Source organism: Corythoichthys intestinalis, chromosome 2 (genome assembly GCF_030265065.1).
Source record: "Corythoichthys intestinalis isolate RoL2023-P3 chromosome 2, ASM3026506v1, whole genome shotgun sequence".
Lineage (NCBI taxonomy): Eukaryota > Metazoa > Chordata > Actinopteri > Syngnathiformes > Syngnathidae > Corythoichthys > Corythoichthys intestinalis.
In genome coordinates this window covers 34,560,615-34,586,154 of record NC_080396.1, presented here as the reverse complement: position 1 = coordinate 34,586,154, position 25,540 = coordinate 34,560,615, and the positions used below count along the sequence as shown (strand labels likewise).

Below are 25,540 nucleotides of genomic sequence, written 5' to 3'. Positions count from 1 at the left end.
GGGCAAATAAGTATTTAGTCAACCACCAATTGGGCAAGTTCTCCTACTTGAAAAGATTAGACAGGCCTGTAATTGTCAACATGAGAAAACCTCAACCATGAGAGACAGAATGTGAAAAAAACACAAAACAGAAAATCACATTGTTTGATTTTTAAAGAATTTATTTCCAAATTAGAGTGGAAAATCAGTATTTGGTCACCTACAAACAAGCAAGATTCCTGGGTGTCAAAGAGGTCTAACTTCTTCTAACGAGGTCTAACGAGGCTCCACTCGTTACCTGTATTATTAGCACCTGTTTTAACTCATTATCGGTATAAAAGACACCTGTCCACAATTCAATCAGTCACACTCCAAACTCCACTATGGCCAAGACCAAAGAGCTGTCGAAGGACACCGGAGACAAAATTGTGGACCTGCACCAGGCTGAGAAGACTGAATCTGCAAAAGGTAAAACGCCTGGTGTAAAGAAATCAACTGTGGGAGCAATTATTAGAAAATGGAAGACATAAAACCACTGATAATCTCCCTCGATCTGGGGCTCCATGCAAGATCTCACCCCGTGGCGTCAAAATGATAACAAGAACGGTGAGCAAAAATCTCAGAACCACATGGGGGACCTAGTGAATGACCTACAGAGTGCTGGGACCACAGTAACAAAGGCTACTATCAGTAACACAATGCGCCACTTCAGGACCTGGAAATGCTTCTTACGAAGCCACAGAATTTGTTGCCCTGGCTGTGTGTTTGTGATCATTGTCATGCTGAAAGACCCAGCCACATCTCATCTTCAATGCCCTTTCTGATGGAAGGAGATTTTCACTCAAAATCTGTCAATACATGGCCTCATTCATTCTTTCCTTTAAACAGATCAGTCGTCCTGGTCCCTTTGCAGAAAAACAGCCCTAAAGTATGGTGTTTCCACCCCCATGCTTCACAGTGAGTATGGTGTTTTTCGGATGCAATTCCGTATTCTTTCTACTCCAAACACGAGAACCTGTGTTTCTACCAAAACGTTCTATTTTGATTTCATCTGACCATAACACATTTTCCCAGTCCTCTTCTGGATCATCCAAATGCTCTCTAGCGAACCACAGACTGGGTCTTTCAGCATGACAATGATCCCAAACACACAGCCAGGGCAACAAATTCTGTGGCTTCGTAAGAAGCATTTCCAGGTCCTGGAGTGGCCTAGCCAGTCTCCAGATCTCAACCCCATAGAAAATCTGTGGAGGGTGTTGAAAGTCCGTGTTGCCCAACGACAGCCCCAAAACATCACTGCTCTAGAGGAGATCTGCATGGATGAATGGGCCAAAATGCCAGCAACAGTGTGTGAAAAGCTTGTGAAGAGTTACAGAAAACGTTTGGGCTCCGTTATTGCCAACAAAGGGTACATACTACATAACAAAGTATTGAGATTAACTTTTGGTATTGACCAAATATTTTCCACCATGATTTGCAAATAAATTCTTTAAAAATCAAACAATGTGATTTTTTTTTTTTTTTTTTCTTCTCCACATTCTGTCTCTCATGGTTGAGGTTTATCCATGTTGACAATTACAGGCCTCTCGAATATTTTCAAGTGGGAGAACTTGCACAATTAGTGGTTGACTAAATACTTATTTGCCCCACTGTAAGTACTCTACACAAAACATACTCTCAATTTTGCACTGTATAGTTAATCCGTATAGAATGTTCGAGAGATTTGCAAATGTGACCTTTCCGATTTCAGGTTCACCAGTCCAAGCTTTTCCATTTCTAAACCCCTTCCAGAACAACCTTGGTCCATCGGGGTTTCCATGTAATAGAAGTACAGAATTGCAGCTTGAATTTGAGGCTATTTACATCATTACTGGAGAATTGACAAGAATCTGCATATATGCGTCCCGATTTTGAAGCGACCAAAGAAATAGGTTATCATTTTAACATCCAAACATAAAAATTAAGACATAAATCCAAGTTTGTGACCCTGTTGCGTATAAATTGCCACCAGCAGAAACTGGATTTATCTGTTATTTCAGTTGCGTTTAACCATGTACCCACATGTCGCCGTTCATATAATCATACTTTTGTGTGCAATTAAACAGCCAAGTTGACACCTTCAATCAAAATCTGTTCGATGCTCAACCTGCTCCTGAAATTTGTGTCCTTTGGGGAGGCATTCCTCTTTTACATCTGCCTATGCTCTTGTGGAACACGTATCTAGTGTGGAGGTCATCAAAGCGATCACACATGGATCACTGTCATAAATAGCACTTTTGAAAGACCTAATCAAGCAAAGTCTCTGGCCCAGAGTTCTCCCTGATGACCACCCTCTTAAGAGAGGGAAAAAAGCAAAGTGGCGTGGCCACGTCTCTTTGCTTCATAAAGCACCGATCAATGTGCAAGGTAGGGAAGTAAACAACTGCACATTTTTTGGAATCTAACGAGAACAGCAGCGTAACCTCTGACGTCGAACACAAGCAGTTAAGGGTTGCTCATCCAGTTTTCCAATTCAGATTGATTTTTTAGTACTATTTCCTACACAAGAGCACGTCAGTCTCACAGTTCAGACGTCAAATGTTTAAATCCGGCTCCCAGTTTCCCTATCCTTCCACTTGCTAGTCTAAAATAACATTCACAATACCCATCAAAAGCATCGTAGCTATTAGGGGACAAACTCTTCTCCTGTCAATGATATCTGCCTGATGTATGATTCACCCTGAAAGTGGGCAGTCCAAAATCAGACGAAAATATAGCAGAAAATGAGTTTGTTACGAATGAGTATGTTGTTTGTTTGTTTGTTTGTTTGTTTGTTTGTTTTAGTTTTTAAATGACTCTGGAGTGAGAATGGTAAACTATGCCACCATTGTTAATATTAATACGAAAAAGCAATTTCAGCATTTGACTGCCCTTCTTCTGGCTTGCTGTTCTCTATAATAATGAATGTGTCAAATGCAATTACACCATCACAGATGGCATGAAGGCAAAAGGTGCAAAGGCTGGTTTTCTAATGTGCTTACTTAAGAACAAAAACAAAAGACAAGGAGTGGTTTCAACTCGTATTAGGTGTTGTGAGCATAGGCGGATCTACTATTCAGGCGAAGTATGCGATCGCCTTAGGCCCCCAACCAGTAGGGGGCCCCCCAACCAGCTGCCCTTGCCCCAACAAGCAAGAGCTTGGGCCACCGGAGGCAGCAGCGCCCCCAACTATTCGTCATGTATAATTATGTCAGCATACCAAACAAACAAATAACAAAAAAACAAAAAAAAAGCCATTTGAATGCTGCATTTATATTCTCTCCCCCACACACACGCACTTCAATGGACTGTTCCACGACGACGGACTCAGTATCAGTCGCTTAGCTTCATTTAGCGCCGTTTAGCTTCGTTTAGCTCCGTTTAGCATCGCTTAGCTCCACTTAGCTGTTCGTTAGCTTCACTTAACTCTCCCGCGAATTTCACGCCACTAAGCTCGCTATTTTTACAGCTCACTTGCTACTTTGCACGTCGGCTATCGTTTAATTCGAACACATGAGCGAACGTGCTCTCCATGAGAGCCAAAGTGCAGTGAGTGAGAAGTTGAGAACAGGCCGCCAATGCCTCTTTTAACTTTTCTTCTTCTTCTTCACAACGACATAAAATACACGACAGCACACCCTGTGGTGAAACAATGCAGTACAGTTCCTATCAGTCATACGATAACACTCAACAGCTGGTAAATAGCATTTGCTAACGAAAAAAAAAACATATTTTAGTGACACCACAAGCAATGAAAAAGAATGTTTTTTTACGGAGTGTAAAGCTTTCGGTTAGCGGTTTAGCGAACGTACCTCCGGTGAACATTTAAAAATAAAAGCACGTCATGTTATATAAATCACGAATTCTGGAGTTAATCCCACATACTTCAGAATTAATATTATAATATGTTGAGTAAATACTACAGAATACAGATTCTACACTAAGAATAGCTTTCAAATGACACTCTATGACAAATATTATTAACAATGAATAACTAGTATAATTATTATACTACTATTACATATAGTAGTATACTATAATAATAATGCTGCTTGTTTTAAATAATGTTGGAAAGGCAAAGTCAGTGTTCTGAATCTGTGTACTTTCCATTCTTTTGCACTAGTAAATGCTATCAGCATTTAACCTCATTGTTTATTTGTGATTATTGTTATTTACATGATTATTTGTACTTTATTAAAGAATTTAAGTGTTCCAAAATGGTTTTGTGAATTAATAAGCATCAACAAAAATTTCACTGCTAAATTAGTAATTAAAAAAAAAAAAAGAAAGAAAATCATTAGACTAGTCGACTAATCGTAAAACTAGTCGGCTGACTAATCAGGAGAAATTTTGTCGTTTAGGACAGCCCTAGTGTACCGGAACATATTTCCTCCACACCCTTCTCACCTTTTTAACCCCTGACCCATGAAGAGGGCCCCTGGATATGTTCGCCTTAGGCCCCAAAATTCCCAGGTCCGCCACTGGTTGTGAGGAAAGAAAATGTGCAGTATGTTTCACATCCCAGACCTAAATGAGCTATCCAAGGTGGATAGATCCAGGTAGTCAATAAATCCTCAGAAAAATGATCTCATAACGTAGTCACATTCTAAAACAGCAAGCCAGAGAAGAGGAAAACACACCCAAATGAAATGAGCTTGCATAATAAGAAGATCATGTAAACATGGAAAAACCTCAGCTATATGGAAAAATATTTATTGAGGTCCTCAAAACCAATAGTATAGGGTAAGTGTCACAGTATCATGATTTATCAAAACGATCCTTTTTTCGACCATTTGGAAATGTAGAACAATGGGGAAAAAAAGAACATTGGATAAAGCACACCACGCTTCCTACTCTGAAATATCTGAGTGGACTTTTCAAGGTCCAGGTCAAATCCTTGTTCATTTTTCTGAACGATGAAGCCCTCAGTGACTGGCTGGTACTCGTACGGCGACAGTGTGTGCCAACGGAGTGAACTGACGACAAGGTAGGCTGGCACTGCGGAGTCATGATCAGCCAGCGCACGGTGTGATGGCACCTCTTTAATCAGCTTGAAGGCTGAAGGAACACAGAGGGACCTCGCAGGTTATTGATGGCTAATGGGACTTTCTGTACTACAGACACATTCTGCAGCAAAGGCCACAGTTGAAAATGTGACTAGCAACTTGATTTATATTGTAACTACAAGTTATTTTTTAGTTACTGTACATTAAGCTTGACATGACTTGACAAAATTGCAAATTCCGCATTTCAAACCTCACAACATCAAAATAGAAAACTTTAGGACAGAGAAATTTTGGCTGTTTCCAATATTTTACAAGATGATGAAGCAAAAAGGGGGAAAAGCTTCCTATAGAAAGATACTTTACAAGTCAAATCTTTGCTGTGTGACATTCCCGCCTGGCAGGTCAGCTTCAGCAAGGAGGACAGTCTGTGTCACCTTGTTGTCTTGTCTGTCTTTCCGCTGTCTGTCCATTTTCTTTCTACAAGTGTCTGCAGTCACTGACATGACACTACATTAGTCAGACTGGCATGTAGTGGATCAGGTCCAAGGTTCTGGAGGTCAACTGTCAAACAGCCACTCAGTGGAGGAAACTTTTGACCACTTACAACTCTATAAACACTGCTGCTTTTGTTCTCAAAGAAAATGCTTTGAAAAGCTATTTGACATTCTGGACAACAGTTTCCCTGACATTCATTAATCTTACAAGCTGGTTATTCTCACCAGGGTCGCTGGAGCCTATCCCAGCTAACTATGGGCAGTAGGCTGGGTACACCCTGAAATGGTTGCCAGCCAATCACAAGGAGATGTACACACACAACTACAAACAATTTGGAGTGTTCATTCAGCCCACCATACACGTTCTTGGGATGTGGGAGGAAACCCATGCAGGCACAGGAAGAACATGCAAACAGGAAGGCCGGAGCCCAGGATCGAACCCTTGATCTCAGAACTGTGGGCTGCCTAACATTGATGTTTAAAGAAAAAAAGTAAAAAAAAAGGTATAATGTTTTGTTAACCATAAATTTTACATTAGATTTTTGTAAGCATCTAAAAAAAAAAAAAAAAAAAAAAAAACAGAAAACAATGGTAGTAAAAATCCCCAGTCTGTATTTTACCACACACTGATATCCCGGTAAAAAAATAAATAAATACAAATTTTAAATAAATTAAGGGAAAAAAAACACTTGGCTTTGCCTGGTTGTTGCACCTCGTGATATACCCTGTCCAGTGCACTCATCAAATTCATTATTTGCATACTTCACAGCAAATGTTAACAATGATGTGGCCGAGGAATAGCACTCCACAAAATCTCATATTTCTTCCACCTTTTTTCAAAAATCAACAAGTTGAATCCATGCAGTTATTCCAAAGTCTTTAGCCTGAGAAGAATTTATTCAGGTCTTCTACTTTTCATTGTACTGTATACTTTTTGGGATGTATTTTAAGTCTACAGACAACAGTTTAGAATAACATTAATTTGACAGTAATGCAGCCTATAGACTGGTCTACAGAAGATCACATGTCGACAAACATATTTGCACTAATAGGACTATTTAGTCCATTTGAGAAAACAAACTGTGTTAGATTTCTTAGGGTGTTTAAATTTTTCCCCAGACATATAGGATAAAACATGACAATTGTACAAAGAATTGTACTGTATGAAGTTTAACATTCTATGCAGCAAGCACATTAAAGTGACCAAATTACACATGCAACGTTGGACTGCCTTATTTTTCTATTTGTCTAGCCACCAACCCCCACCCCCACCCCGAGGGTGAACACTTGATGACATCAAGTGTCCAAAAAGAGGACTCCGGCGTTAGTGTGACGTCAGCACAGCGTCCAGTATAAATCAAGAGACGCAGTATCGTGCGCACACACAAAGTTGGCCTTGCAGGTCAATGAGCGGCACTGCTGCAGGCTGTCAGCAGCAAACTTCATCACCTTCAAGACGAATCAGGTGAGCTGACGTTTCGCACAAAACAATTCTTCAAATGCAAATTCCGGTTGATTTAGAAGGAATTGCCTCTACTATCAGCAAGTGACACACCATGAAGTCGACTTGCCTGCTCTTCCTGGCTTGTGTCCTGCTTTGCAACTTGATGATGGCGTGCAGGGCGCAAAGCATCTCAGCTGAGGAAGAACTGGAACCGAACACCGTGGACGACCTCCTTCTGCAAAGAGCCCAGAACCTCCTGCTGCTGCGCTCCATCCTGACAAACATGCCGGACCAAGACGGTGAGCAAAACAAACTGGAACCGAACAGAATTCAAAGTTAGTATATATGGAAGTTGTTAAATCAAGAAGCGGAAAAAAAAATATATATATATACACATAATATTCATCTAAAAATAATATATTTTACTAATATAAAAATATCACATATCACACTTATGCATTAAAATTCTTGGTACTGAAAATGTTTCATGCATTTTAGTTCAATTGAGTGAGAAGATCACACAATGCTCTATGAGCCTTATTTTCAAACGATTTGCTTTTTTTCCGGGTTGTTAGAAAAAAACAAAATAAAATAAAAAATCTCCCCCTTAAATGTCATACTGCGCTCCAACTCGCGTATAATGAAGGTGCGCGTAAACCCCTCTTTGCATCCTCCAGGGCGACCCCCCTCTACAGGCGCATGGATGATCAAGCGCCAGCATCCGGGCAAGAGGTCCAGCGAGGATGTGGATGATGACGGTGACGAAGACTACTTGGAAGTTGAGAGGAGGCAGCACCCGGGAAAGCGCTCGACGGCAGAGCACGTTTGGGAGCCACCAGTCGCGCGGCTGGCCGAAGCTTCCAAGCGGCAGCACCCCGGCAAGCGCTACTCTGAGGTGCCACGTAGCCGGCGGCAGCACCCCGGCAAGCGGCGGCTGGACGACGACGATATGGATGAGGACGACGAGGACCTCCCGCTCCTGGACAAGCGCCAGCACCCCGGGAAACGCTTTTGGGGCGCTTCACAATTAGCCGCCACAGGTCCATGTGAAGACGTCTCGGACCCCGTAATGTGTGCCAAGACCAATCTGCTGGTCGACTTTTTCGACGCGAAGCATGGCGACAAGAAGAGACAACACCCGGGCAGGCGGTTTGCGTCTGACCTGCGCGGAGAATAGATTTACTCGATCCCTATTGTAAACGAATCCATGTGTACGTCGTGATTACTAATGATTAAAATGAACTAACGAATGTCCACCAAATGAGCATTTGTTGTGCCAAATTTGTGTTGGACGGACACTTTTAAGTTGTTTTTTCATTGGAGCGTAAATGGAGCTGGACTGTAAAATTGACTGTGTGAAGGTGCATGATAATCTTCGGATTTCGCCGTCATCTTTACATCAAGATGATAATTGAGCCACTCACTATATTAAAGCATCAATTCAAGTCTGACCATGGGAATGTCTTCTTATTATTATTTTTCATTTATGTAAATTATAATAAATATAAAGCAAATAGTTTGTCCAATTGTGCTTCAACTTAATTGAAATTGACGGTGGGCCTTTGCTCAAACAATATACACGTTCCACAAATGAAGTGTCACTCAATCAAGTTGAGTGACCTAGTACGTGATAATTAATGTGACGTCACATTCTCTAAAGAGACCCTATGGCAGAAATTTGCAACTGAGGATACACTTACTGGAGCCTGAGCCCATCATTTCACCAGCAAAAATTCTACTTTTCGCTGAAAGGTTTCAGTGAAATCATCTAAAAAATCTAAACGCTCCAAATTCTGTTTACACGACGTCATGATACACGGCAAATCCAGACTTGACTTCTGAGCATCTGAAAAGACGGACTCCTATAGTGTTTAGTCGATTTTTCATTATTCGTCATCAAAATTACAATGGAGGCAATGCAATTTTAATTGTATAGCATAGTGTAACACGCCAAATTCAAAGGGCTTTGCATCACATGAAAACCCTGTCAATCAACATGATAGATGGGTAACAACAAAAAAATGTTGCATTGATGGAGACTGCTTATGTAATAATGAGGTGCTGACTCCAAATCTGACCAGTTTTTTCCTGCCAACTATAGTATTTATTTTTTTATTTTTAATCAAGATTTTTGGTGAAATTCAAAATTATTTAAAATAAGTGTGTGTTTTTTCCCATCAAAGAGGGTATATACATTTGCAAGACTATAGCAAAAGATACATATATGCTGTTTTAGTAGACAACTGTAGACACAAGGGACCAACAATGGAGACATGTGACATGTGCTGTATTTACTGCAATGCTGCAAAAGTGCTTCAATATGTGAAAATTAGTCAACTATGACAAGCTAATGTTGACAACAATTTATAAAAATGTATATAACTATGCAAAGGATTTAAAACTAGTATTGGGTGGAACTATATGAAGAATCTGTGTAAAATAATCTGAGTATATAAAAATGCCAATTGCATGAAAACGAAAGAATACAGGGAAAAAACACTCATGGCGGATTTGAAATCAGTGAGCAAAAATGATATAGAATCGGGAAAAATAAATAAAGCTCTCGTAACAAATAATGGGGGAATAATTGTTGGGCAGTGTAACCAGCCAAGCACGTCTTTAACTTTAGAAAAATGTCACGACAAACAAAACTATTATAATGATGCCTTCGTTTTTATTTCTTATGTTGAATACTTTGCTTTCTAGTGTTTTATGTCAATACCAACAAGTGGACAAGCAGATTCGGTGCATATTCTGCCACCTAGTGGAACTGAAACTAACATCGTGAAACAACTACCTCCATAAAACAGACCCGGTGTAGGCGAGGCGCACTATTCTATTCCCCTCACTAACCACTCGCGGGGGCCTGCGCTTGTCAGTGACGTTCCTTATTCTCGCTATATGATTATACAACTTTAACATTTGTTAGTAATACGCTCTGTGTGTAGTATCACCCATCGCTTTTCCTTTTTAAATGGGCACCTTTAAGCGAACCCAAGAAGTAACAACGGGAACATTTTTAAACAGGCATTTCACGGGAGAGCATTTCGACTCTTCGGCCAATCATAGTGGCGGCCATGTTGGTGGGGGCAAAGATTCCATCGGCACTGTGTGTGTGTGTGTCACATGACCAGACGGGCTGCTCCTGAAGGAAACCAGCGGATGTTGTCGAGCTAGCCAACACTTCTGTTTGCCTTACGTGTAAGTATGTAACAGCTGACAGTGCCGTTAAGGGGGGTTAAACAACATGTTTGGTCGGGAGGTTATTGGGTTTGCTTTACTCCGGCGGCAAGAAATTCCTGGTTAGCATCAGCCAGCTAACGTTGCCGCGCACGTCAACTTAGCAAGTCAAGCTCAACTCAGCCTGCCCACTACCTTTGGCTAATTTTGCTCGCACTGTAATACACAGCCGTTGTGCTGGATTTCCAAATAATATGGTGAACACGACAGATGCTACCGTGCCACGCCGAAAGCCCAAAAACTTCACAATGACCTCATCGTCTGTTTGGTTGGCTGGTAGGCTGAAGCTGGGGCAGCAATCATGACCATGAAGCGAGGAGCCGAGCAAGATCTCTTCCATCATGGCCGCTAACGCCTATCCGAATTCTTTGGAAGGCACGGAGGGCGAGGTGAAGGAGGGCTTCCTTTGTCCGCTGTGCCTCAAGGACCTGCAGTCGTTCTACCAGCTCCAAGAGCACTACGAGGACGAGCATTCTGGCGACGAGCGCCGCGTTCGAGGGCAACTCAAAAGTAGGTCACGTGTTTTGTTTGCTGCTCACATCAACTGGGCACCGCGATGACGTTTTGCATGGTTTGGGTTAGGGTTGGGAATCTCTGGCATGAAGCCGATTCGATATGTATCTAGATACACAGGTTACGATTCGATTAAAAAACGATACATTCTTAAGGCCGAGCGATTCGATACAGTTTAAGAACGATACGGTTCGATACAAAGTGAAAACGATACGATAGTAAACATGTGTTGTGTGTGTTCGTACAGTATTTCAAACATATAAAAAAAGATTAAAAATTAAACAACAAAATTTCATACCAATGTTATGTTTTATTTTTTATTTAAAAAAAAATAAAGCTTACTATATGACCGTCATTTTTTTGGATGGGATTGATAATAAAACTCCAGTGACAGACAACAATAAAGTGCAGTAATTAATGTATTTCCTGGTGTTTTGAACACAATATGTAAGTAATTTAAGTGCAAACTTTCAACGTAAACATCTTACCAGCTAAAAATATTAATATATGCAGCAGCTCTAGAAAAAAAGAATTAAACCTGCTAGTGTTATCATAAATAAATAATAAATTATGCTTTATCTTTGGTATAACCGGGGGAATAAAAACATGTCATTTTAGACAGACAGGTCTATAATCATTACTTTAACCTTATACACAGCAAAGTCATTCACTTATGCCTGTGCTTCCACATTTTTTTATTCCTCATGACTGTCTATATCTTTTTTGAAGGGCAGATTTTTCTTGAGGAAGATCAACTGATCCACATGTTCATGTTTAAGTAGACTGCGTTTCGTGGAAACAATATACCGCCCTTCTCACCATTGTAGTGGGTTATTTTTCAGGGTTAAAAACTCACGATCGCTGTACCGCTTTACAATAGCTCTGTCCCATGCGAACAGATCTGGCTGCCTTTGTCACTTAAAAGTCCGACTTTTGTTTTCCCGGGTGTGTTGAAAATCGCTGCACGTCGCTGGCGTGGTGCGCAAACTGTCCATTGTTTTAGCATGTTGCTTCGTTGCCACTACTAGTTTCGTTTTGGGCTGTGAAGAAAACACTACAGAGCGTGCGTTAGAGTGGTTTTGTTAGCTCTCGCGTTGTTATGACACGCCTGTGATGATCGGGTAATGACGACGACTACTAGCGGTTCTCCCGAAATGAATGGGAAGTTGAGGCAACCACGACGGCGGTCACAATCTAAGTGTGCTGTGTGGTGAATGACTCAAGCGCAGCATGTGAGGTAAAAGCTAAATTATCATCATATTAAGCAATGCATTGAACTAGGCATTAGAAGCCAATTCTTGTGCTCACGATAGCCTAATTCTTTCTCTACTATCGGTTCATTGAATATTTAATGGCTAGTTACTGTCGAATGGTAACTTTACTTTCGATACAGCTGTATCTCTCACCTGTAAGTCCGGATATCCGGTCGTATCGGTTTATCGTTCTCAAGCTTAGTTTGGGTTTGATCCTTCGACCTCAGGCTCAGCATCATGACTGCGCTTTATTAACTCATTGACTGTCAGCTCAGTTGCACAGGTACAACTCACCTACTTAATAGTATTGCTGATTTTGTGTCTTCCGATCCCGATTTTTTTCTCCAGATATTTTGCCGATACCGATCCGATAATTATATTTTTAAAGCAGTAAAAATAATGCAATTAAAAAAAAAATTAAACCGAGCTCTGCTGTCGCCTCCTCAAGAATATTACACAATGTTCTGTTTAGGAGGTGTGACAAAATATCGAAATGGTGATATATCGTGATACTTTGTATCCCAAAAGGTTATCGATATGCTCCTGCCAAGAATCGAGATATCTTTTTAAAAAGGTGTCAATGTCTAAAAAATAAAAAAATAATAATAAGACAAAGGAACCAACAAGTTGCTACCAAAATCTTCCACCATAATAGTGTCTCAGATAACTCTAAGGCTGCATTGACAGTGCACGACGCCCAATCCTTTTAGACTGAGGGTTTTCAGGGCATTTACAGGTCACTTGCGGTGCATTTTAGGGCATTTTTAGGTAATTTCCTGTTGAGTTTCAGTCACTGCCTATTAATTTGCGTGATTTCCTGGTCACTTCCTGTTCTGTAACTCAAAATCAACAGGAAGTGACCCATAAAATACCCAAAAATCAACAGAAAGAACTGAAGATCAACAGGTAAATGACCTTAAATGGCCCAAAATTACCTCATTGCCTGGCATTGGCTGCCACTGAAGGCCATAGACATTAGTTCATTAGCTGCCATCCCTCCCACTTCAAACGGATTGGATGTCTACTAGTGATAAACTCATTCTAATTCACAGCAGAAGCTTGTTTTTCTGTTTATTATTTGTTGGTCAGAAAATCATTCTAGGATATTTTACAAATGTTTCGATAATCGTTGCATCGCCATATCGTCAGGTTATCGTTATCGTGAGCTTTGTATCCCAAATCGTATCGTATCATGAGGTACCAAGAGGTTCCCACTCCTAGTTCTGTTCCTATCATTAGCTTCTAAAAAGCAGTAGTCTGTATTGGTTGGTGTTACATTAAAAGCACAATGGTACTGAAAATGTGCAACTACTGGATTGAATCCGAACTTTTCAACAAATCTGATACTATCCAAAAATAGCTGTATTGGGCGCCGATACCGATAATGAATATCGGATCGGGACATCACTACTACTAAGAGGGGCAGGATTTTTTTGGTGTGCCTATGGCCGATGTCCTTTAAAAGACCCATTTTGTTGCTGGGATATCATAATTGGAATATTTTTTACACTTATTCAAATAATTGTCGCTGAAGATGACTAATAATGTGAACAAACTTTAAAAAATGACAATATCCGGTAGAGGTAGCATACATTCAGCTGGCTAGGCTACATCTCAGCAGCGGAACTCAGCACAAGACACTAAATGTAGTGTTAAAAAAAAAACAAGATGTTTCCACACAAAACATACTGTATTGTTGAAAAACATGTGCATGTGTGTAGGTTTAGTCCAGAAGGCAAAGAAAGCTAAAGACAAGCTGTTGAAGAGGGATGGAGACGAGCGTGGGGATGCTGGCACTTACGAGTCCTTCTATTACGGTGGCGTGGACCCGTACATGTGGGAACCTCAGGAGCTGGGTGAGAATTAAAAAAGAAATGATTGCAGAGCAGCGCATCAAGCAGCAGGTGCTGACCATAAAACTTGCCCCCTTGCAGGAGCAACAAGAAGTCACTTGGACTTGTTCAAGAAGCAGCGCGCCGCCAGGATCGATCACTACGTCATCGAAGTCAATAAGCTCATCATCAGACTGGAAAAGGTGCGCTTGTCTCATTGTGTAACCACAGTGGTGATATTTGTGCTAAAAAAGACACGTCTTACCAGCTGACATCCTTCGACAGAACCAACTCAGACGCAGCCAAAATCCGAGGTTTGTGCTGAGCGTGGCGCTCGTCACACACATGAAAGTTTGTGTTGCCCGCTTCAAGTGTCTTCCTTTACAGCCATCGAGAAGTCTGTCGTGCCCTGGGTGAGAGACGGAGACGTCCCTTTCTGTCCCGACTGTGGAACCAAGTTCAATCTTCGCAACAGACGGCACCACTGTCGTCTCTGTGGCTCCATCATGTGCAGGAAGTGCGTGGAGTTTGTTCCCCTGCCTCTCGCTCGTGCGTATCCGCTCCAAAGTTTCGTTGAGCTGTGCCAGCTTTATTAGGTGCAGGTTTCAATGCTTTGCTTCCCTAATTCAAATCTTTTTTAATCACTGTATAAAATCACAGAAAAGCTCATTAACGGCACGCGAGAGGCTCTGAGCTTCGCCGGTAGCCGTAGTCAGTCGCAGTCTCCGAGCGGGGTGGGCTCCAGGAGGGGTAGCGTGAGCAGCATGAGCAGCGTCACGTCAGTGATTGATGACAAGGACGATGAGAAGATTCGCTGCTGTCGACACTGCACGGACACGCTGCGGAAGAAGCAGCACAAGTTGGATGACAAAGACTTTGTGCCCGATATCGTCAAACTTTACGAGGTTGGTCTTCGGCTTAGATTCTAAGCAGTGTTTCTCAAAGTGGGTTCTGAGGCTCTACCAACTGTGCAGCGGCTGCTTCAATAATTTAAAGATACTACAGTGCTTGTTATAATTGTACTGTGACACAACTCATCGGGATTCCAATAGGAGAGGGAATCTCTTGGTACCTCACGATTCGATACGATTTACGATAAGTTCACGATAACGATGATCTGACGATACAACGATTATCGATACATTGGTCAGGAAATCATTCTAGGATATTCTACAAACAACTCATAAACAGAAAAACAAGCTTCTGCTGTGAATTGGAATGAGTTTATCATTAGTAGACGTCCAATCCGTTTGAAATGGGAGGGTGGCAGAGAATGAACATTCGTTCATTCGCTGCCATCCCTCCCGCTTCAAACGGATTGAACGTCTATGGCCGGTAGTGGCAGCCAATGCCAGGCAATGAGGTAATTTTGGGCAATTTCAGGTCATTTACCTGTTCATTTTCAGTTACTTCTTGTTGATTTTGGGTATTTTATGGGTCTCTTCCTGTTTATTTTGAGTTAGAGAACAGGAAATGACCTGGGAATCACCCAGATGAATAGGCAGTGGCTCAAATCCAACAGAAAATGACCTGTAAATGCGCTAAAATGAACAGTAAGTGACCTGTAAATGCTCTGAAAATCGGACAGAATGACTGAATGCTCTGGTTTTGAATATACGAACGTTCCCAGTCTAAATGGATTTGGCGTCGAGCGCCGTCAATGCAGCCTTAGAGTTAACTGAGACATTATTATGGTGGAACATTTTGGTAGCAACTTGTTGATTCATTTTTATTTCATTTTTTTAGACATTGACACCTTTTCAAAACGATATCTCGATTCTTGGCAGGAGCATATCGATAACCTTTTGGGATACAAAGTATCAATATATATCACCATTTCGATATTTTGTCACACCCCTAGATTCCAATATTCCTACTGAGCGCACCCATCCTACCAAGAAGTTTCAACCCCCCCCTCCCGATTTGTCACCTGATAGGCACTGTATAAATAGTGTTCACTAACCTTACTGTATGTCATATCTGGTCTTCCGGTCAGAGGTTGAGGATGTGCATGGACAAGGTGGATGAAAAGGCCCCCGAATACATCCGAATGGCTGAGTCACTCAAGTAAGCTGCTGCGCTGTGGGTAGCGTAGCCTAGATTATTTTACTGATTGCTGACCGTGCTCTTCCGTAGCGCCGGCGAGACCACCTACAATCTTGACACAGCGGGGGGACTTCGACTGGAAGTGCAGAAATATTATGAACTCATTGATGCTCTTAGGTGAGTGTCTGTCTTCTAGGGCTGCAGCTATCGATTATTTTAGTAGTCGATTAATCGATTAACTATTTAGTTCGAATAATCGAATATTCGGATAAGGAACATAAAAAAGGGAAATACCTAAGCTGAGCCTCAAACGGTATAAAAAAAGATAAATAAAATAGGATCCATGTACAACAAAAGAACAATTGGCTAACTTACATAGCAAACGTCTGCTAGCTTAAATGCTATAAAATGCTAACTTTTTTTTTTTTTTTTAATTACACAATGCTCTTAACAAATGGTTAAGACACATATTCCCACAATAAAAAACGGCTAAATATACCTATAAACTAAATTACAATTGCATTAAAAAAAATTAAGCTTAAGTTTTTGTTCGAGCCAATGTTTGTCTTAACAGGGAGCCGCTGGATTCAGCCATGTAAAATGAGGCAGACTTGAGGCAGTGTATCCACCCCAATCAATAAAGCTAAATGCAAACACTTTCAAAACAAACCATTACAAAGCCACTTTAATTAATCGAATACTCGAAGCAGCAAAATTTAATTCACATCTTTTTTTCAAATTGAATACTCGAGTTAATCGATTAATCGTTGCAGCACTACCGTGATCCATTTTAAAATGTCAAGTTCAACGGTGGGCTGGACAATATGGCCTAAAAATAATATCACTGATTTTTTGCACCCAAAATTTGGCTTTTTAAAGGGGACTTAAGAACAAAATACAAAGTGCAAAAATGGGTAAACCTTACCTGAACTCTTTGGCTGCAGTTGACAGCGCTACACATCCAGTCCAATTGAACATCTAGCACTGTTAATAGTATTGAAACATGAGCATTCAGTCAGTCCTCCTAATTTATATGAATTGGACATCTATCGTTGTCAATGGCAGGCAATAATTTATATACTATGAAATTAATTCAGTGTGGGAGTGTTAAGAGAGGCCATAAACAGATTTTTTTTTAAAAAAAGTGATTAATTTTTATTAATAACAATATAAAAATGTGTAAAACATTTATAAGATGATTAGTCATTTAATGTAAAAATATATATAACAATTGTGATCTGGTCTCCAGACATGTAGGTCACACTTGTATACCGAATGTAATATTATTGCCTACATGACATAAATGTGCCCATGTGATGTCCATGTATGTGAACATGTATGTGGTCTTTATGGGGTTAAGCTTTTTTTTTTTTTAATTACCAAAAATAGTCACTTGCTCTATAAAGGGTTTTAAAATGTTCAAAGTTGAACAAAATTAACATAAACTGCAAAACCTTTGTCATAATTATCTTTTTCGCTCCATTTTTGCAGTCAGTCACCAAATAAAATGTAAAGAAACAACATTTCTCATGGAATAATCTATCGAGCTACATAGATAAAAACTCCTTTTTCCAATTATCAGCATCAAAAGAATCAAATTTCCGTACCGTAATTCATTGAATCAATTTATCATGCAGGGCTGGTTCAACACGTAACCTAGTTTTTTTTGTTGTTGTTGTTTTGTCAGCAAGAAGATTTTGACTTTGGGAGTGAAAAATGATCCTCAGCCGCATCCAAAGGCACTGCAGCTGCAGAGGATGGTGCGCTACTCAGCCACGCTCTTTGTACAGGTTAGTGCATGCTAAAGTCAGCAATTGTCAAAGATAGGGCTCCAGGGGAACCTATTCCACTTTTTCTACCCTGAAATGCCACAATGCAATGTTGCTTAGTCGCTTGTACCCCAGAATCTAAATGAGCTTCATCTTTTTGTTCACGTGTGAGTCGCTTGTAACCCGATTTACAATTATTTATTTTCTCCCCTAAATTCACACTCATCTCATCCAAAATGTATGATTACACATACAAACAATTCAGGTGCTATTAGTGGAGAAACGTGACGTGTGTGGTCGTGGTTGTAGGAGAAACTTCTGGGGCTCATGTCGTTACCAACCAAGGAGAAATATGAGGAGCTGAAAGAAAATAGGAAACGCCAACAAGAGATGAGACTCCAACAAGAGAGATTGGTGAGATGCCACCATACTATTTTTTTAAATAGCCACTTTCAACAGACGATGAATGGGTCATATATATTAAGCTCACTTTGGTTTATTTCTGTGTGTATATTGTAAAATGAGAGCAAGTTTTTGCAATATTTTTGAGTCTCGTTATTTTTCTGATTTATACTTGTAGTATTCAAGCCATTCTCTTTTGAAGTGTTCCTTTTTTACCGTAATTTTATGCTTCATTTTTGCCATGTCTTTTACTAATTGTCTATTATCATTTTTCTGCTTTTTTGTGATAATTTTTTCCATACGGCAGGGATGATTCTGTTTAAGTACTTCACTTTTACCTCTGGAAATTTAGCCATGACAGAAAAAATTAAACCAAATGACAAAATGTATCCATATGTTGTCTTTTTTTTTTTTAAACAAGTATTGTCATTTGTTGACCTTTCACCCCCCACGACAGGCTGCCCAGGAGGTTGTGACGAGAAATCGTCCTGCTGCGAGCTCTAACGGCGAGCCGCCACTCGCCCCCAGGGCTGTCAGCATGACCAAAGCCGGGGGTTGGTTGCCCTCGCCCGACTCCTCAGGCCACGTGCGCAGGGCGCTTGACGACCCCCTCTTACAGCAGATCGAAAACATTCGCTCGTTCCTGCGGCAGGCGCGCGAGGCCAGCAGAACGGACGAAGCAACAATGCTGGAGGAGAACTTGCGTCAGCTCCAGGACGAATACGACCGGCGGCAGACCGACCTGGCCCTCGCACTCTCGCAGAAGCTGGCAGAAGAAGAGAACGAGCGGCAGGGTGAGCTGCGCCGCCTGGAGGCCTGGGAGAGAGCAGAGAACAAACGTGGAAGTCCTACTCAGCAAGCAGATTTTGATCATGTCAGTCCTGACGCAAGCTCCCTCGCGGAGGAGTTCCCTCCTGCAAACGCTGACGGACACGGTAACCTTCCATGTGATGAGGCCTCGACACCCGTCGAGGAAGATCCGTCCAATCCCTTCTGTGAGGACATCAAGAGGGAGCGCATGGAAGCGGCCAGTGAAAAAAGAGAATACAACCCTTTTGACGAGGACGATACACAGAACGATTGTGTTCCCAGCAATCCCTTCGAGGAGGAAGAGGAGCACGACAACGCGGACAGCGGCAACCCCTTTGCAGAGGAAGATGAGCGTGACGACAACATGGGCAGCCGCAATCCCTTCGCGGAATGCTCAAAAGCCGGCTCGTCCACCAATCCCTTCGATTGTGACGACGATGACAACGTGGACTTGATCGAAGAAGAACTCCTGCTGCAGCAGATCGACAACATCAGGGCATACATTTTTGACGCCAAGCTCAGTGGCCGAACGGACGAAGTGGAGCTGCTGGCTGAGAACTTAAGAGAGTTACAGCAGGCCTTACGTGAGCACAAGAAAAACGAGCTGTGACACAAACACTCCAACACCAGCCGACTGGCCGTTCGTTCATCCACGATACGGGCTTGAGGCATTTAGGCCACATCTTAGACATCTAGCTGTGACTGTTGGAACATGCTTTTTCCTTACTACCAGACAACTGAGCGCACACACTACTAAGTTCCCCCGCAACGCTACTATATTTTCACTTCTAGTTCAACCTCATACCAGTGAGGCAAAACTGCACTTACTGTATACAGGAGCCCTACAAGTACACTGAAGTTGCAATGTGTAGGACTAACAAATAGTCAAACAAGTTGTTCCACTTGTGCACTGAATTCTTACTTTTTCAGTGTAACTAGTCCATAGACCTTAAGTCTGATGTCAGATAATAACGCAAACAGCACTCATGAATAGAGCACTGGAAAAAACTTGAGAGCGTGCAGGTGTGCCGTGTTTATTTCTAATGCTGATTTGGCTGATTTCTATATAACAGCTACCAGTGGAGGTTTATACCCTTTCCAGCGCAACAACTACTTCCAGCTTGGCCTCAATGTGTAGATGTGGCTCCACATCACCACAACGTGCCTTTGGGTGTCCTCGTCACAATCACTCAGCTGTTGTGAGACTCTCGTGGGCACCATGTTGGTGACCGTAAAAACCACAAGGTAGGAAAGAAGAGCGCCCGTTTAAAAAAATAGTTCACCTTTCCCAAAAAAGTTGTTTTCTGGCCTGCAGTGAGGACCTCCCGAAGGCACCTTATGCTGATGTATGAATGTCTAAGTGAGCTTATCTTGTGCTTGATATCAAATGGCGATGTATGCCTATGTTCTGCTTTTTACACATATGACACAAGCCCACTTAATGCCAGCAAGTGTCGTCGCTCACGCCAACTTGTTTCTAACCCTGAAAAGAACTATGTGCTAACACATTACAGTTTGATATATTGCACAAATTGAGCACAAATTCAAGTTAGGACTGCGTACGTTTCAGTGTTGACTGGCCTGTGGACACATTTTGATGGGAATTTTTTTTTAGAAAGGACTGATACCGTAAAGACCATGTATAAATGTTTTGCCAGTAGTTTTACCAACATCAGATATAATGCATATGCTTATTGCCCAAATGTAAAGATCAAATGATCAGTTGATTTTTTGCATGTTTTTGTACTTGGAAATTCCTCTTTGCTGTCAAGTTAAATACTAAAGTATTGTAAATTACCCAAATGTTCTGTCTAACGCACATCATTCTTACAAGTGTAAAAAAAATCATGAGATATACAGTACAGTGTATTTTATTTTTTTTCCTGCCAATTTTCAATGGACAAAAATCATTATTGGTAAGACACCATAGTGCAAAGTCCTGGTTTCCCACTTGGAAGTAATTGGCCTGAAGCAGAAGACAGTCAGCTTGATTTTGTCCATGTCTTCCAAATGGCTTTACTTTTTGAAAAATGATATGGAGCCCTGTGGGTCGAGCTTCAGCGCAATCAAGAAGTGTTAGCTGCGTGCTTGGCCCTGGTGTTTGTACAGTAGGTGGGCTGACATTTGAATAAAGGGAAAATTTGTTTTGCCTGGAAACCATCTTTTGTGACACAATCAAGAACTCGTGATGAGCTGTAAGAAAAAGGCCAGGCTAACAACAACTTGCGCATAGAAAAAGTCTACTTTTCTTCAGGGCCTTTCATTCTTGCTGTGCCAACATCTGGGAACGATATTTGCCCGTCATTTCTTTGGGTAGTGGCACGTTACTGGGACACGGCACCTGGCCATCCACCTCGCAGATGCACTCCCTTAAGCAGTACTTTTTGGGTCCAAAGTTTGCTGGGTTGGAGGCCTGCATCTTGGCTCGTGCTTCCTCCTCCAACACGGTCCTGGGAACAAGGAGGGCATGCATTTGACTACAGAATTGCTATCGTCGTACATGAAGCAGTGGATGGATTTCAACACGTTCACCGAATGGTTTGTATTCATTTTTTTTTTAAAACTTAGTTCATTGCTATTGTCCATGAACTATTTTGTTTGTGATTTTTTTTTTTTTGCTGCTGTTGGACCTGTGCTCTTTTTTTTCTTCAATATCCTTAAACATCTGGATTATTTTGTTGCTTGTCTTAGTTGCAATTGACAGTTGTGGACATCATCTGAAAATTCCGTGATTGGGCCAAATTTCCGATCACGTGATTGGATAATGGACATCCCCGATTACAATCCAAACTCAAGCGTCAAACATCTTTACCGCCGAACTAAAATTCCTACATTTGTCATTTCCTTGACAAATCTTCAGCCAAATGGTGAAACGAGGTTGCATTCAAACACCTGTAACAGTGACGTGCGGTGAGGTTACTGGTTGGTGAGGCACTGACCCCTTTAGTGTCAGATTTCCAAATATACTGGACTGTCTCAGAAAATTAGAATACACAATATTCTAATTTTTTGAGACAGCCCTGTGTATATATACAGGACTGTTTTAGGAAATTAGAATACACAATATTCTAATTTCCTGACTGTCTCAGGAAATTAGAATATTGTGTATTCTAATTTCCTGAGACAGTCCTGTATATATACACAGGACTGTCTCAAAAAATTAGAATATTGTGTATTCTAATTTTCTGAGACAGTCCAGTATAAACCAAAAACGGTAGCTTATTCAATTGGCTACTGGTTATTTCATTTCTCATCAGCATTCTTCACAAAACACGCACACACGGTACATATTATCGATACGTAAAAGTAAGAAAATAACATGCATTTGCCCCACACCCTCAATGTGTTGGTCGTCGCAATTCTATAATTCATGCAACATAAATGAGAGTAAAGAGTGGTGTACAAAGCCACATAATTCAATTCTGACCTTTAGTGAAATATTCAGTTGTTTTTAAAATGTAATTCTGATACTTTAATCAATTTATTACAGATTGCTAAACAAAAAGTGTGAAAAGAAAAACAAAGAATATTTTATTTAAGGCCAAAATTTAGTTTTTAAATATTCCATTGTATTTTGCTTGGTCTAAGCTCTTTTTTTTTTTTTTTTTAATAAGATTGAAATGAAAACTGTTTGTGCTCTTGCGCCTGTCCTTCACCACAAAAACCGGCATTACTTTGGAAGGGCATAGGTTTGGTATCAACATTCGTAGGGACAATATAACAGCATAACCTGCATGTAAGTACACTTTTTGCTGGGGACGGGACATTAATTAGACCAAACAGATTGGATGCAGGGGGCAAAGGGCCACATTTCTCATGTATATGAACCTAATTAATTAATAGGCAAAATGATCAATGCAAAATAAATCCTTATCTTCTGATAATAACTTTTACATGCATTGGTTCAGATGATACACTGTTCGATTCAAATCTTTGTTTTCAAAAAATACTAAAACATTTTGAAAACTTCCTGAATAAATGTCTGGTTTTTATTAGCAAACATAAACATAATGAAAATAATTCACTTAATAATGGTAGGGTCAATTCTATCCTTACAACATATGGAACTATTGAAAGATCTAAATTCTCTATATAACTGAACATTATATCATGCAAAAAAGGTAAGGTTGCTTAAAAGTTGGTGGGGACAATTTTAGCATCCTGAAAAGTTGGTAGTGTTATGTCCCTACCGTCCTTATGCAAACCTACGCCCTTTTTGTAAAAGTCCTCCTTATTTCCCTTTACTTTAAAAAAAAAAATCTCTCTCCGCCTCAGTGGAGAGGATTGCTTCAATTAGATCGTTCTGTGTTCTATTTGACAAGCCAGAAAACACAGTGGATGTGTCCAAAAGTCTAGCTAACCTTTCATCTTTCTCAGCAAAACCATGTAATCGTTCTACATATTTGCCACATTTAGAAGAGCTTACACGCTCATCGTTACCACGAAATGTTAACTCCTGTTTAGCTAGGATGCAGGTTGCATTAATGAGGTCTTTCACACTCTTTTCTTTACCTTAGCATTGAGGATGCTACCGTTGAGCTTCCGCTGTTCGTCAAAGCCAAATCGATCCTTGAGCTTCCAAAAGTTTTTAAAGCAAACAGGCTTTAAATGTGAGTGGTCGAGCTCTCATGTTTGCTGAGGCTTCGTCGTAGTTTTTTAATGTCACAATATCTCGTGTTAGTCCAGACATTGGCACAAGTTGAGAAGAAAAGGCAGGGAAAGCAGCAAAGGCGATTTTTCGAAGGACAGCCACATAGCCAGTCTTTTCGGGTGTACCAGTCCGTTTGAAAAGCGCGAGTTATCTTCTGTCCCGTAGTTTGAAGCAAACCTTCTAGCTCCGGTGTTGTGTTAACCGCGTCCACATTTAACGGAAAGTCCAGTTTCACGTACGCCCCCTTGCAGTGCGGCAGAGTACTATCTGCCGCAGCATGTGCCTTTTCACTGCGGTTTTATGTCCCATCAGCAAAACTAAATATGTCGCTAACAAACATTAAACTTTAAGGGATAAAGACATTAGCCAGAATGTGGAAAATCAGGTCAAATAAACGTATCTGGAAACATTATAACGGCGACATGCAGATGTACGGCAACCAGCACGCTCCAATTCCATGTATCAACCCAGTTTGTTATGGATTGCGCAATCAGAGGTGAGGCTTTACTCGTTGCTGCCGCACCTCTCGTTTCATTTCTTTATTTGAACAGGAAATAGGAAAATTCAGCGATTTTGACTATAAAAAATGTATGAAATGAGTCATACATAAAGAGCAATGGACAAATATTCATATAAATTTGATGCTATAATTATTTTTTTGTCATGATGACAGGTGAGGCTCTGCCTCCCCTGCCTCCCCTGACCGCACGTCACTGATTCCTGTAAATATTTTACCATTTCTTTTGAAAATGACTAGTCACAATAAGTGGCAACACAAAAGAACATATGGACCTCCAACAGGGTTGTATTGTAGTAATTTGCTGAAGTTCTACCGGTACTTACTGGGATTTGCCTAAAATGGTCTTTACGTGTCGTGAAATGGCTTTGTGGTCTTTGCCTTCCACATCCACCAGAACCTGTTCACCATCGTCTAGAGGAAAGAGCAATCAGATTAGAACAAATGGAAACTCAGAGCAGTTTCCAAACCACTGAAAGATCAATATAACCAAAATGTCTGGATTTCTTGACTGAAAAAAATATGGACGTTATGTGTGTCTACCTAGACTAAGTAATGGTTGGGAAACGCAGAAAGATTTCAGAAATAACATGCTACTAACCCAAGTAGAATCTCAAGAAGGGCGACGGCGTCATGTTTTTGAACATCATTACTTGGACCCACGGGTTTTTGTACTGAATTTGAGGAATATTGAAGAAGACAAATTTTCTGCAAAACAGCAGCAAAAACAGTCGATGTGAGAACGAAGGTCGCGCATGCGAAACTTAGCTGTGCTCGTCTTGACCTCGCGCCGTCGCTGAGCTCTCCGTGTGTGTTGTAATTGACCGTCATGATCTTCACACGCTTTTTAAAGATGATGTCACCTTGCTGGAGATACTGCAGCGTCCTCCTGATCGGGAATCTTCCTTTCATAGGCATTTTAACACCTTTATTGGCTACAAATTACCATCTGAAGCTAGTATAATATCGGCTAGTTGTACGACTACGGACGGCGCGTTTTGATGACGTCAGTTGTCACGATCGTAGTAGAGAGGTGGGGCCATAGACCGACTGCTTGCCTGAGCACAGCCAGCAAGCTGTAGCAGCAGCCCACTGCATGATTTGAATTTAATAAATATGCTCTTAAGGGCTTCTGGACTTTATCTGAATTTGAACAAATGCGGGTTAATTGCAACGAAGGAATCGACTCGCTCAAGATAATAATAATGATAATAATCAAAAACTACGGTCTCTTTGAAATTTGTACCAACATTAAGAGAAAACCCAAAATAGATTTAATATCTGGCTTCTTAGAGATTTGTCTTTGAGAGGTAAAACATTAATAACAAAAGCAGACAGTATATCTAAACTTGCATATGCTGGCCTTTCACAGTTTATTGATTACAATACAATAAATATAAAAATAGATTAGTTTCTTTATTATTTTCTTTGGAAAAATAAAACGCATTACGTCAAAAACTATGAACACATACGAGAAAGGGGAGGGTAATTTTCTAACTTTTGATTCTCTGAATAATACATTCAAGATTACTTGGATTAAACAATATCTGGATAAGCCAAATTCTA

At 40.8% G+C, this 25,540-nt stretch overlaps 3 protein-coding genes across 5 annotated transcripts; 2 read left to right on the top strand and 1 right to left on the bottom strand.

Moving 5' to 3' along the window:
* Positions 1 to 6,892: 6,892 nt before the first annotated feature.
* On the top strand, positions 6,893 to 8,429 carry trh (thyrotropin-releasing hormone). 2 transcript variants are annotated; one of them, XM_057829938.1, is made up of 3 exons: positions 6,893 to 6,962; positions 7,041 to 7,240; positions 7,619 to 8,429. In XM_057829938.1, exons 2-3 carry the CDS (start codon positions 7,054 to 7,056, stop codon positions 8,116 to 8,118), a joined length of 687 nt encoding a protein of 228 aa, XP_057685921.1. In that variant the 5' UTR covers positions 6,893 to 6,962; positions 7,041 to 7,053; the 3' UTR covers positions 8,119 to 8,429. The 2 variants fall into 2 exon arrangements, with proteins under 2 accessions (XP_057685921.1, XP_057685922.1); XM_057829939.1 differs by lacking the exon at positions 6,893 to 6,962 and having other exon boundaries at positions 7,039 to 7,240.
* Positions 8,430 to 9,984: 1,555 nt separating this feature from the next.
* On the top strand, positions 9,985 to 20,979 carry LOC130912106 (rabenosyn-5). Of its 2 annotated transcripts, XM_057829936.1 has the most exons (12): positions 9,985 to 10,142; positions 10,462 to 10,691; positions 13,669 to 13,803; positions 13,882 to 13,982; positions 14,048 to 14,093; positions 14,167 to 14,328; positions 14,440 to 14,684; positions 15,776 to 15,846; positions 15,916 to 16,002; positions 17,513 to 17,615; positions 17,904 to 18,008; positions 18,454 to 20,977. In XM_057829936.1, the coding sequence occupies exons 2-12, from the start codon at positions 10,523 to 10,525 to the stop codon at positions 19,414 to 19,416; spliced, it is 2,187 nt and encodes a 728-aa protein (XP_057685919.1). In that variant the 5' UTR covers positions 9,985 to 10,142; positions 10,462 to 10,522; the 3' UTR covers positions 19,417 to 20,977. The 2 variants fall into 2 exon arrangements, with proteins under 2 accessions (XP_057685919.1, XP_057685920.1); XM_057829937.1 differs by lacking the exon at positions 9,985 to 10,142 and having other exon boundaries at positions 10,151 to 10,691; positions 14,065 to 14,093; positions 18,454 to 20,979.
* Positions 20,662 to 25,004, bottom strand: mrps25 (mitochondrial ribosomal protein S25). Its single transcript, XM_057829941.1, has 4 exons — positions 24,759 to 25,004; positions 24,576 to 24,682; positions 24,301 to 24,388; positions 20,662 to 21,256 (listed from the first exon to the last, which is right to left on the bottom strand). The coding sequence occupies exons 1-4, from the start codon at positions 24,890 to 24,892 to the stop codon at positions 21,067 to 21,069; spliced, it is 519 nt and encodes a 172-aa protein (XP_057685924.1). The 5' UTR covers positions 24,893 to 25,004; the 3' UTR covers positions 20,662 to 21,066.
* Between the last annotated feature and the right edge of the window lie 536 nt (positions 25,005 to 25,540).